Consider the following 14,444-nt stretch of genomic DNA (forward strand, 5'->3'; position numbering starts at 1 on the left):
GTTATTCATGCAACAATGGGTGAACTGTCAGTATTTCAGGCTGTGTATTTCTAAACATTATAAGCCATATTTAATCACAGTCAGTGTTTGTAGGAAACAGAGCCTTTAAGTCCAGCGTCTCTTGTAAACGAGTCAGTCGCCCACAGTTAGACGGATGTTGGCTAATTGATTAATGATTTTGCAATTTGCAACATAACCCAACTCATGATTACCAATTATGTGTTATAATAAGTAAGACTGAGCAAATGAAAGCACAACAGATAACATAATTACAGCACTGGCAATGAAGAAATAAGAAAATATAGTTCTTCAGTCACTCCAGCACACATTCTACATAAACCTAAATAAGACAGATCTTTTTTTTTCCTTGTGAGTCTAGAGATCAGAGATGTTTTATGTTCTTAAAGGGTAACTTAACATTCACACTTGTGTTTCAGGGTTTTGACGGCTCTTTAAAAATGGACAAAAGAATATTCAGCACCTTGATTAATTTCTGGAGCAAGTTTTCACCAAATACACATTGATACAGTTAGTTCCACGGCAGTTCAAGGAGTTCTTTCTAGGACTTCGCAACAACAAATCAAAATGCCTTGTGCTGTGATTTGTACTGAAAATGTACATTTGTCGAGGCAGCACAGGTCTGTAACTTGTCACCGACCAATGGAACGGTTTTGACCCCACCTGAGTAAGTCATCATTACACAAGCTCAGATATTAGTCATTGTTATTGATATTTCTCCAGGACAGGTAGGAGCACAGAGGCAAAAAAAAAAAAAAGGAAAACTGCCCACCTAAATGCCACACAACGGGAGCACTTGTCTTAAAATATCACACTGTCTCACGGGGGTTAGGGCCTGCCTGCTGTGTGTTTTGGTTTATTACTGCAGAGAGTGTGTAGCTCATGTTATAGCCAAAACCAGCCAACCATTGGACCCTATTATAGCCTGCTTCTATAAACTCTGTCAAGTATGTGACAACATAACGTAAAGCAAGGCTACAAATAGGTCTTTGCTATTATGTACTGCACAATATTCGATCGCAAAATAAATCTGGTAAGCAAAGTAGGTAAAGTAAGATATTTCAAACTTACTTATTTAACCTTTAAAATACAAAAAAAATCTCATAGCTGAATCTCCTACTTATAACAAAGCCCATTAATACTTCTGACCTTGTAAATATAGTGTTTTGTATAGTATCAGCACATATTGAATTCATTGTTTATTCTATTCTAACGTATGCAGCAAACCGTGTTTGTCAGTCCTTTAATAGACATATATACTGAAAACATAATATGATGAATCCAGTTCTACTTTCTTAGATAAAAAAGGGACTATACACCATCTTTGAGGCTTTACAAATAGTAATACATTTTATTAATATATTTTCATAAAACAAGTTTAAGACTGTATCAAAAACTCAGTAAAAACATTAGATTTTTAACCATTTTTTCTTATGGTGATATCAGATATGAAATGTACATAATTCACATGTTGTGGTTTCTTTGTTCCCCATCATACTGAGATAATGCATTATTTTTTTGTGATGGGCACATAAATGTTCTTTTGTTCCCATCACAAACTATAAAGTCTTTTTTTTTCCATGATTGTGATCATAAATCTAGACATACAATTGAAAAATAAAATTATTTCCCACTCTGGCCCTCCCTTTCCCAACTAGGTTTACTGATAAAACACTAACATTATGGAATTGTTTAATTTCACAGGCACACAATTATGTACATCCCCTTGTCTCCATGCCTCATCTGAACTGACAACAGGCAGTGCACTAAACGTAACAGTGCAACTCCTAGAGGCAGAGCAGCGATAATACAGTACTCTAAGCCCACCCACCCTTCATACCAACAAAATCAACTGAATATAAGACAGCGGATCCACCTCACTGACTATGTCGCCAAGTCTCACCCTGCTGTGAACCACAGCATTCCATTGGCCCCTTCATTATTGTTGTAGCAACCCCACAAGGCTTGCCGTGTGACCACATAGATCACCTTGGCAACAGCAAAACCAGTCATCACTCAGTCAGGTTCAGTGGCACACACACATTAAAAAAAGGAAAAAAAAAAAAGTCATTATTTGTTTTGTAACTTAATGAGGCTACATCTACAACAGGCATGATCAGTGTAATGTCCTTTGTGATCAAGTACCAGAGGAATCTCAGTCATGTGGTGAGTTCAAGGATACCAAAACAATTTTTTTTTCTCCTTATTGAGCTACCACTTACTGCGTTCAATTCTGCGCAAGACACATAGTGCAAGGTTTAACAAGAATTTGCATAAGTGCAAGGTTTGCATGTTATTGTCAAGAGGGAGCAAAGCATAGGAGAGAACAGGGATCAAAGTCTAAGAAACAAACAGATTTTGTGTAAATAAACTATTTCATGCTTTCAGTTTGGCTTTTTGTATGTCATTCCCCTCTAGAAATAACAGGTGCAAAATCTTAGTAAACCTAGCCGAAGGACAGATAAGAGTGATATAGAACTCATAAAGGTTAACATTGTGAGGGAGAGCCTCAAGTCTGTTGTCATGGTGACATCTGCTCAAAGGCCCTGTGGGCGTCAGTCTTTCCTGCTTCTTTATTATTTTCTATACAATAGAAATAGAACATCATTGAAGATAAAATGGACTCTTCTTGGCAAAAACAGACAAAAAAGAATATGCAAGAAGTCAAAAGCAAATCTGAAGGACGACAACAAAAAAAAAAAAAAAGAGTGCTGGAATTACAAACTGTTCCCCGTCCATTTGCCCTGTGCCAGTAGTAGAATTGTACGATACAGTGTCTTATCCATGATGGTCAAATATATGGGTATGGTTGCCTGCTCCTCTACAAAGTCAAAGCCATTTCATTGAACACATGTAAAATTACTCCTGTAGTAGTTTTCAACAAGCATCCCTACAGTGCACCTGCTTTCCAAACTGAAAGCTCTAGTGTGCGTTAGGGAGGCACATAGGGAGGTGGTGACCTGTACGAGGTCATGTTCTTGGGGCGAGAGCCTTTGCCCTCTATGGGGACAGTGAACGGTGGCGGGGGCTGGTAAGGAGGGGCATTAGGATCATCTTGATAAATAGAATACTCCTCCAGCAGATCCTGGTTAAGCAGGGTACTGTGGGGGCCAGCCATGTTGGGGTACTCTGGAGGGGGAAGTGGAGGCTTTTCCTCCTGAAGGATAAGAGGGATGCTGGAGGACGGGGGTGACTTGGAATCATCCAACTCATCTGCAAATATTATGGGGACTCCTTTTTTGATAAAAGTGGCCTGCTCCTCTATGGTCATCTTCCCTTTGCGCTTCTTGCGGTAGCACACCATAGCAATGATCCCAGCTATTAGCAGCAGGGCTGCTACCACTACAGCTGGAATGACAGTGTGTAGGTAAACATCATCAGAGCTCCGACGACCTGTCCCAGGTGAAGGTGTCGCTGTGGGAAGAACAGGCATTGGCACTTCTCCTGGTGGGATAAACGTGTAACTCTGACATTTATTGGTGCCACGAATAGAGATGTTAATGGGTTTGAATTCAGGCTCCATGGCTTTAATGAAGGCCAGTTTAGGTGTCCCTTGGGGATCAGAGATCCTGTTGCTGAGAACTGTGATTTGGTCCTTTGGACAAGGATTCTGCTGGAGACTGTTGTTGGTCCATTCCACCACAATGGAGCCTCGAGTGATGTTTTTCAGGGTTACTGTGCTGCTGTTGCGATCACCAAGGGCATAAGCCAACTTTTTGGTCAAAAGAATCTTCTTATGGACATCATTGCTTAAAGTTTTGGGGTCTCCGTGGAAGCGAGCAGCAAACACAACTGATGGTTTGTCATTAGTAGACCAACGGTTGACCTGAACCTCAAATGCATCCATGATGCTCTTCCCACCCTTATCAGTGGCCAACATGAAGTATTCATGTTTCCCCTCATGCTGCTCCTCTGGAAGGCCATACAAAAGCTGGATAGTGCTGTTGAATTGGATCCAAGATGTTTCACTCACTGCTTCTTTAGGGGTTTTCTTCAAAGTCAAACGCAGCTTGTCAGTCGTACCATCTTCCCTGTCAAAGAATGTATCAGGAGGAATCTTAACCTCAAAGTACGTGCCAACCCATGCATTCACCTGATCAATGGCGTTGCGAATCTCTGGGTTTTGATTTAAGTCTGGAGCTACAGAGAGAGTGGTGGTGCGTCTGGGTGGTTTAGCTGTGGTGGACTTGGGTTCCCGGGGAGCAGGGGTGGAAGTTTTGGTTTTCTTGGGTTTCCTTGTGGCAGAGGTTTTGGGTCTTTTGGTAGTGCTTGGTGGTGTTGGCAAAGCAGTGGCCTCCACAAATGTAGGGCGGGTCATGGTCGGCTGAATAGGGAGGGTGCTTGTTGTTCCTAGTACTCTCGTGGGTTGGGGAGGTCCAAAGACGGGAGTGTGCGCTATCTGATCTCTGACCCTCATAGTGGGCTTCACCGGAAGAGGCAAAGGGCCCCGGACAGGGGGAGCAGAGTTGTCTGTTGCTGGGGCAATAGAGGGTGAGGTTGGAGTGGGAACAACACGTACAGGGGGCTCTGGGTGAGTAGTTGGAGGAAGCAGGGAGGGCACTGGAGTGGGAGTATTGTACAACTGCCGTCTGACCCGTTTCACTCCATGGGGCTTTTTGTTGACAATGTGCCAGCCAACCACTGGGTATCCCAGCCTGGCTGACATGGTCCCATCCTTAGCTGAGGATTGGACGCTGCTAATGTCAGGGATACTTCCTTGGTCAAGGGCACACCCTACTTTCCATGACAGTAGGGCACCGTTCTCCACCACCTTCTTGGCATTCCCTGGTCCAGCCATGAAAGCGGACATGTCAAATAAGCGGTTGTTGACAACAGGTACCACCCTCATGTGCTCCAGGGGTACATGTGAGAATTTTCTCATAATGCCTAGTAAGTTGACCCTCTGTTCAGCAACCATCTTTGTCAAGTCAGCGTCCAAGATGACTGTAAGGACAGTGACAGGCTCCTCAGAGCCACAGGTGAAAGGCTGGATGCTACTGACATCAGACAGTAGAGTGAACAGGGCTGGCTCTGTGTCAGCCCGTTCTTCTGGGTATACTTCAATAGAGAAGACCGTACTGGGGAACACTTGGTTGCCAGTCTTTTCAATTTTCTCCTCTCCAGTCACCAAGATATGATACACACCTTTATCCTGCTCCAGGGCCAAACCTCTCAGAATACAGCTTTCTTTGTCCCAATAGAGCCAGGAGGGTAAAGTCTGCTTTCCCATCTCAGTGAGCTACAAGAGAAAAAAGAGAAACACTCTTACTGCTTTATGCAAGACGGATACTTATACAAGTTAAGTTCAAAAAGTAGAAACTCATTACTTATTTCTTTAAACGATATTTCAGTTAAAAAATAATAATTACAAAACCCTAAAAATTACCAGGACCCAATGATGTCTTAAAATTATTTACTTAGTTTGACAAGAACAATTTCAGTTCTATAATAATATGAAAGAGAGAAAAGCAAGTATATACTGGAATTAATGAAGCTTCAATTGGGAAATATTTGGTAATTACTTAAACTGTAAATCATTTAATGTACAAATAATTCTTTATTTGATTCTCTGTTTGATACTGACGGACTATTTCTGGAACTAGAATAAACAAACAAAATAAAGATGAATGCAAATCTTTCAAATATCTCGAGTAAAAGGAGAAATGCTTTCACCACCTCCCCAAATACCCTTCCATATTGCATTCAGTTTATCAAATCTTGCCAAATATGAACAGGAAGCAGAGTGAGCTTCTATTCATAATAACTATGTGAGTCATCACTATTCATTTTGAGTTATTACCGTATGACAGGATATCATTCTGCATCACCACTTGGGCCAATAATAATCTCATCTCATTCATAAGTCAGACTAGAGCAAATTGCACCACAGTCGGCATCAATGAGCAGTGATACAGTGATCAGTTCTGTTTTAAACCTAGTACTGGAACAACATGAAGTTCTGGTTTTGGGTTTTTATTCAAAATTAACACCTAGGTTAAAAAGCAATCAACTTCAGATGTTTTTAATGACACAGTCTAATTCAAATGATACTTTTTCCTGTTATGGCTAATCTTCAGTGCACTTACATGGACATTACAGGTTGCATTGGCAGGTCCTGGTGGAACCTTCAACTGGAACACCTGGCCCACGATTGCAGAGGAGTCAGGGATGCCAGTGTGCACTCCCCCATTCTTTGCAGAGCAATCTGGGATAGCTGTAGGCGGCCCATCTCCAACCAAAGATGCTGCAGCCTGTAGCTCAGAGAGCACAGAGGACTGCATAGAAGCCTCTAGTTCCACAGATATCATCTCCACCAGTGTCTCTTGCTGTTCTGGCACAGTGCCCTGGGCCATGGTCACCAGAAGCCCGATTACCAGAGGGATAGTCCTGCACGAAAGAAGCCTGCTCCTCCCAGCATCCCCACAGCTCATGTCTCTCTGTTTATAGTGCATAGCAATAGGCCTTTGGGCTGCCCAACAGATGTCTGTGAACAACTTAAGAGGCCACATGCACTCAAGTCAGTCTGATGATATGCTTGTGGGTCAGATTCCCTAGTTTTTGGCTATGTTTACAGATGCAGTGGTTTCTCTTTGTTGTCCTCTGTGATCCATGAAGAGATCTTTGGAAGCCTGTTAGACAGCCATGTCGGCCAGCTGCGAAAGAAAACAAAAAACATGAGTGTGACAAAGTGAAAAAAAAAACAACTTGCAAACATGCAAGTAGTATTACTTCTTACAGAGTAAATGGGGCTCAACAGATCTCCCCACCGCAATACTACCAGCACAGATTGTATACTGTATGTTAAAACTAAATATTATCCATTTAACACCTCACTTTGAAAATGGTATGAGACTTTAAAGTCCCAGTGGAAAATCTGCCTTGGACATCAATGTATGCGGTATAAAATCACTGCAAGCCATAAAAAACAATCATCAATTGATAGGGAGATGCCTATCTACATCAGCAAAAGTGCACACATCGTACAATATATAAAAACAGTGATGAACGGCAAGGGGGTCAGCTATGGCATACGCATGTCAGCCTAGGTGGTGTTAAGGGCTTTAATGGACAGGGAGACAAAGGCATGTTAAATGAAAAGGTGCTGCCTGCTTAGGGAAACCCTGTACCATCTGCCTGAGAGGACGAGCTGATACTCAGCGTGAAGAACATGAGTTGGGTCTGAGATGATTTATATGGTACAACAAGAGAGTATGATGGTGCAGCGCTACTTTTTCCATCAATTCGAAAGATCTGACAGTGCAAAATAATTTTGCTGTGTCCAAAATCACTCCCAATTTACCATCCTGTGCGCTATATTTACTTGGCTCGTGGCAATTGGCGATCGCATCGCATATCGACACTGCCATCAGGTCAGAGCGTACACATTTATGCATTACATAGCAACCTCAAAACCACATTGGACCCAAAAAAGTACAGTCCATGGCACGTTCTACTGTCTGTTAACCATTCTACAAAGCAACAATGATATGCAAGCATCTGAAATTTCAATTTACTTTTCACTATAGAGTAAACTACAAAGTGTCAATTATGTAAGGAAGGAGTGATTTTGGACAGAGCAAGTTGTCTTCCCACCGTAATTTATAACTGAGGCAATGTTTGGAATTAATAAATCACCTTACAAAGACTCATTGAAAACACTGAACCCTAAACACAAGCAATTTTTGAAATGTTAGGAAAAACAATTATCTAAATCTACTGAAATTAAATTTGACCAAATTGTGGGGTTATTTGTGCTGAAAGTCTAAAATGTATCTCTTATTTAGGTTATACACCTGTAGTCCTAAACATTATTATAATGAGGACACTTTGATGTCCTACTGATCTTCACGTCTCTGTCATAGCATTTTCAGTAATAGCGATTCTCACGAGACGCATGAGTGTCAAAGGTTGTTTGTCTTGGTTGTAAGTTTTAATTAGGTGCCCTGGGGGTTGGAGTAAGAGTCTCAGTTGTGCTGACCCAGCCAACCCCAATCCTGTAGCAGTCAGAAACAGGCAGAGGAGGGTCATCCATTTGCCTGGAATCCTAATGCCTGAATGGCACAAGGCTGTGACGTCAACTTATTCACTCCAAAATACTGCCTGTTCTAAACTGCTCCAGCCCCAGAGAGAGGAGTCTGCTTAAAGAGGGCCTTAGTGAAATACTTGCCCACTGGTCAACATTTTGGTCTAGAATCAATGTCAAGAAATCGGTCATTTTAAACAGAACCCATAGCTCCACGAATGTTTTATGCTATTTTGAATCACCCCAATATATGGATAATTCATACAAGAAAAGGCCAGTAACAAGGCAGCACTGCAATGGGATAGGGAGCAACCAACAGTTGCAGTCACAAAATATACATGCATTTACCCTAACATAAGTAGGAACAGATGCTCAGCCTCATTCTTTTGAGATAATCTATAAAATTTAATGAATATAATGAGAGGTAGTCATTATTGAAATCAATCATGCACACAAATGCATGGTCTAAGGTAAACTGTGTACCTCCAAATGCTGCAGCAAATTAATAAAGTTTCAGATGATTAGTTTTGCTTTTCTAACTCACCCACATGCTTTCTCTCTCACTCTCTCTCTTTAATCTGGCGATCGATCATACACCTTTTTTCAAAACTTGAATTAACAATAAAACCCCTCCAATCACATCATGATAACACTATCACTGCTGCTGTCGCATGACATTCAAACATCTGGTTGGCATTTGTTCTTATGGGAAATGACATCAAGTATCTAGAAAATCTGTAACATTTACATTCAGTTTTAGTTTCCACTGTCTGAAGTAGAGCTGAATGATATGCAAAAGAAAAATACATCAGATTGCAATTACTTTGACAGATATTGTGATTGCGATGAGTCACAATTTCAGTGGAAATGATCATTTTTGCAAATCATTTTTAACAAAAAAAGCTAAAAATGATGTGACTTTTGTTGCTGTACCAATAAAAATGCACATTCACTCCCTTACATCCGGAGAACATGATTTGTAGACTGGGGGATCTCTATAGCATGCTTCATTGATAATCTTATGTTGTATGTATGTATGTACAACTTTTACCTTTATCAAAAACTTGCACCTCCTCTGTTTTGAGGATAATATTTAGTTTAATTGTTCAGCTCTAGGCTGAAACCGTTTTTTTTTTTTTTTTTAATCTTCACAACCCATTCAATAAGGCTTATTTACTATTCATATATACTAAGGGCAACATGTTGCAAAGGACAAAGGGAATAAGGTTTTTGAGAGGCCTCATGAGTGGCAATTTTATCCTATAAGACTCAACTCTTATAGGACTGATGAAAGCTGTTCACAGCCTTCTGTAATTGTACGTTGACTGCATAATTTAAATTAAGCCATAATGAATATTTAATCACTCGATTATTTTTTTTAACCAATGATAATGCAGCCTTTGAAAAAGCCAACAAAAAAAAAAAATAGACTAGCATTAATAGTGTCATTCGAATGATCTCTGACCAGACAAATCAATGCTCAGCCTTCAATTAACCTGCCAAATTCATACAACTAACAGCTACTTTTGCAACTTTGGTTTCTGTGGACGCAGGTACAGTCACACTCCTTCACGCCCTTTTACAATAACTTCCCACGTTGTTCTGATCTGTTACTAGAATCGTAAGCAGCCAGCAAGTATCACTACAGTGGTGTACAGCTCAGCCAGCGCTACTGAGACAGGCCAACCTTTTGCATTTAAAAATGTATGATTCATCAGTAGACAAATTACATACTAAGGCCGCTACAGACATTTGTTTGCTGTGAAAATCAACTGTGTCAGTAGATCATCTACTGCTAGTGACTAATAAAAACATGTAGGCTAATGTATGCAAGACAAAACAACTCAAAGCACTGCGTAATCTATGTATTCTACCTTCAGTATAAAATATTAATATCTACTGCAGGTATAGAGTGTAGTTTTCTGGCACGGAAATGGACTGTTATGACTAGACTACCAGCTGGGAAAACTATAACATACAATCAGTTCAAATCCACAGGGCTCCTGTACCCTCCACCATCTTGTACATAATTTGAAATACTGGATGAGTATGTCAAAGGAATAACATTTCAAATATAAATTATAATAACAAGAAAAGTCCTCTGAAACATGAAAAAGCTTTAACACACTAGTTATCTGTTTTGTTAATTTGGTATTTTGCCACCTACTCACAAACGCATGGAGTACCGAGTCATGTCTCACATAACCCATTAACCAGGTTGAGACATGCACCTTATCTGACATCTTTATCTACTGAGTCACTTCAGTGGGATTTTTACCCCACACCCCTCTCCCCCTGTACAGCAGTCTTCTGACTGACTAGTCTAGAGAAAAAAAAAACAATAAAAAAAAATAAACACATTAAGCAATCTAATGTATGGTCATGCAAAAATATTTAAGGCTGCATCTTAAATGGACAACACTATACCAGCTAAGTGTAAAGGCAAAACGTATTTCTTGATTCATCTATCCATTTTTGTTTATATGTAAAATAAACATTAACATGAAAATGGGTTTGCCCATAAACTTAATCAAATTCAAAATGAGCACTACACCTTACCTCAGGCTGTTGCCACACACATGTAGGGGAGAAAAAAAGCAACATCTGAGCATCAAAGTAAGCTCTCCACAATGTGGCCTAGATTCTATCACGTTCTCATTTCACAGTGTGAGTAATTCAGAATCCAATTAAAACAACATCTCATTAAGAAATATGAAACGTTTTAATATGCCGATTTGCAGTGTTCTAACATGCCGTTCAAAAGAACAAAACAAATATTAAAATGAAATGTGTGCACAACAGAATGTGTTTGAGAAGAGTAAACCTCAACAGTAATGAGGAAAAGGCCAACAATCAAAACATGGCTTCACAAGAGAATACACATGAGGCCATGATGAACGTAATGAATAAAAACGAACCAAAAAGAAAATCATCACTATCACGCAGCCTATAGCGTGATTTAAGAATAGAATTCACATTCAAAGGTTATTTTGACAAAAACAACCTGCATTAATTGCATCTCATTAATAGAAGGGATATTTGAGCCTCATTTTAACAGCATTGGGGCTTATGGCAATCTTGCAAAAATCTTTAAGAAATGCAGTTTCAAAAGCCCAAGTGCTAAAGCAAAAGTCAATTAAATTAGTTATTTTAAATATTTATGTGGGATTTGAATGTAGCATAACTTGTTAATTTTCCACTGACAACTTACTAAAACCTCACTGTTTCCATGACAGGCGCAGTACAATGACACAGAGTGTGGGTGATTTCTGCCCATTTCACACTGAGGCCTGCACTAACAGGGGGACGAAACCGTTTACAGCCGTGGTATCCATGCTGTCTGCAGTTCAACAGTAGTTAAAACTTGAAAACTATCAAAAATAATTAGTGCTCCTATGCACAGTGGCACTCAGGGCCAATTGAATTGACGTACCACATCCAGCAGCCTCTGGATAGTGCATGAGCTGAATAACAAACACGTCCACAAGACAAGCTTGCTTTGCAGTTGGATGTTTCCCTTGTGTTGCCCTCTACACTGTTCGACAAAGTAATGAAATATGTGGACAGAAAACACAAAATCGGTCTTGGCTGAGTGAAAGTCTATCTTGGCATGATGACCTGCGAGCAACTCGTTTAGAGCTACAGGAAAATCACTGTATGCTGTCAAAACCCAATGTTGGGAGTCAACAAATCACTTTTGTGTATTTCTATCAATTCAGAGGTATCCAAAGCATGAAGAAATGGTTAAGTTCCGAGTGTAAAAATAATGGCAACGCTAAATTTCTGCTCTGCAAAGCTTCCCAGTGACACTTGTATCTGAAAATTGGCCGTTGTTGCGGATGATTTGCTTAATTCGTGTAGCTAAACCTATTTTACATTTCCAACTGTTAATGATTGGGAGTGTACTAGCCACAGATGCTCCAAATCGTCAACGTTTGATTATATGACCACATAAGGTTAAATAAAGTACAGCTACTGGAACTGCTGGAACGTTGAACACGTTGGGAAATTCACGCTAACACAATAGTAAGTTAGGCTAAACTAGCCCTTCCCCATATAACATCAGCAACGACAAAGACCCTCTGATTGATGACAACAGATTTAGTTTTTGACGTATAATTAAACAAAACAGCGATATCATAATCAAATGTTTCGGAATTGGCAGCAATTCGTGTCCCACTAGTCAGTCGGCAGGCAGTTACTGCCTTACAGCTAACGTTAGCTAACTAACTTAACTAAAACGTTAGCTACCGGGCCCGTTTTAGTTGGCCCCGTTTAGCTAGATTGGAGTCTGTGGAGGCCTTTATAAATGATAACGCCACCTACGGCGTTCAACCTTGATAAATCATTTAACAGTCCCTACTAAGTAAACTCTATCTTTATGACAATATGAACACCTAAAACTGGCCATAAATGAAAAATTGCAAATACAGTCACTGGCTGCGTGAAGTGCTACATCTACATCTGCCCATCGCTAGCGCAGAGATGCACCTGTTCTATTCTAGGCGGAATCAAGCAGCGATCTGCTGCTGCTGGAGCGTCCACAACACAAATGAGTAGCTCGCTAAAAATTCTGCAGCTAACATTAGCTCTGTGAGGCTGCACTGCTGATGCTGTTACGAACAAAACCTTGCTTCGTGGCATCAACGTCCACAACGTATCAAAAGTGAGGCACCTCCATCACTTCCAAATGTCGAACAGCAAAGTCGAATAAAAACGACTGGACTGTGCAATGATAGCCACCGGCTGAGGCTAGCTAACAAGCTAACGTCAAGAGAGTATGCCAATGACAAAAATAGCCCGTTACCTGTCCTGTCAGCGGACAGGAGTCCGTGCTAAATCTGCAAATAAGCCGAGTTAGCAAGGATGACGTGAGTGCCATTTTTCACGACGCTACTGCTAAAACAGCGAGATAACCCAAAATTCAAACTGACCTTGTTAGCGAGCTAACGTTAGCTAACTCGCGCCGTAATGTCTCCTCTTCTACCCGGAGAGCGCCGCGGAGACTTCCAAAATGCCATTAAACATGCGCTTTCCCCTCAACGCCACAGATATCTGGCATTTGGTAAGTAGGGTATTTGAGCACAGTCGAGGGAACAGATGTCTCTCTGGTTTGGTTAGTCTACAGATAGTTCACTGCTCTATATCGTAATTATGTTGGTTGCTACCCCTCCCTGACTGCCTCTGTCCTCCTCGCAGACAGGTCTACAGGTTGAGGCCAACCGTGTGTACTAGCGTGACTCCGCCTTCCATTTATTTGGCGACATCATGCAGGTGAAAACATCAACGGAGGAGGGCTGTGGAGGAAGGTTTGAGCGTCGCTCTTTCTCAACGCTGGACTGAGGAAAAACTTCTATGGGGGGAGAGCGGGGATAGGGGGTAGGGCAAGGGCGGGTAGTCGCTGCAAGTGAAAGAAGATAATGGCGGATGGGAGAGTGGGGGGCGGAAGAGTGTGGACGAGGATCCGAGGGGGGGTAGCATCATCAAATGTAGTGGTTAGGTTTGGAGGAGAAGGAGGAGTTAAAAAACACTGAAGTTGGCAACAGTCATCAAAGCCTTGGTCAGGGGAGTTAAATATGCAAGAGTACTGGAGAGTGAAAACAGTGAAAAGCAGTGAGGATGAGCATGGTCGCCTAAATTAAAGTGACTAAAGCAGTGAGAGTGGATACAGAAGATGGCAGAAAGTAAGGAGGCGCTCTATGGAACTCCTCTCAAAGTCACTGCGTAGGAGCTAGTTGAAAACCGAAAGGTGAGGCGCCAAAAGAATGACCAAGGTTGTCGAGAAATAAGAAACTGAGTCAGTGACGGTAAAGTTTGAGGCAGGGTCTTTTCCAAAAGGGCCATATTTTGGATTCATGTGGCGTACCTTAAAGAGAATACATACCTAAGCCAATGAGAGGTTTCAAATGTCAGAAACATGGGCATGTAAGGTGTGCAAGGGGGGAGACACGATGTGCGAGGTGTGGTGGGGTGCTGTAGCTGCGAAGGGGGAGCACACCATTCCTTAAATAAAGGAATAACCATGCAGAGTATATAGAACAGGGCGGGAACAAGAATATGTTGTAGCAGAGGTGTTGTTTGAGAGGAAGGAGCTCGTGGTGATGAACTATTACAATCCATGCAAACGAATAGAGTTAGAATAATAATAGAAGTAAACTAGAGGAAATAGAAGGCTGGGATAGAACTAATGTTATTTGCTGTGAGGACTTTAATGCACATAACACTTTATGGGGCAGTGAAAAGTCAGACAACAACGGGCAGGTAGTAGAGGAGGTATTAAATGGAGGTAATTTGGTGTGTTTAATGGTGGAAGGACGACCAGGGTGGCTGTTACACCGGGGAAAGAGTGTTGGACCTTACACTTCTTTCTAATAGGATTGCCCCCAAATGCGACTGGGAGTGT

At 41.2% G+C, this 14,444-nt stretch overlaps 1 protein-coding gene across 1 annotated transcript; it reads right to left on the minus strand.

Annotated features, from left to right (window-relative positions):
- Positions 1-1,348: 1,348 nt before the first annotated feature.
- LOC121612734 (dystroglycan-like) lies at positions 1,349-13,227 on the minus strand. The gene is made up of 3 exons (XM_041945804.1): positions 12,976-13,227; positions 6,105-6,671; positions 1,349-5,257 (listed from the first exon to the last, which is right to left on the minus strand). The coding sequence occupies exons 2-3, from the start codon at positions 6,525-6,527 to the stop codon at positions 2,951-2,953; spliced, it is 2,730 nt and encodes a 909-aa protein (XP_041801738.1). The 5' UTR covers positions 6,528-6,671; positions 12,976-13,227; the 3' UTR covers positions 1,349-2,950.
- Positions 13,228-14,444: the final 1,217 nt, after the last annotated feature.

The sequence above is a fragment of the Chelmon rostratus genome, chromosome 10 (assembly GCF_017976325.1).
Source record: "Chelmon rostratus isolate fCheRos1 chromosome 10, fCheRos1.pri, whole genome shotgun sequence".
NCBI lineage: Eukaryota > Metazoa > Chordata > Actinopteri > Chaetodontiformes > Chaetodontidae > Chelmon > Chelmon rostratus.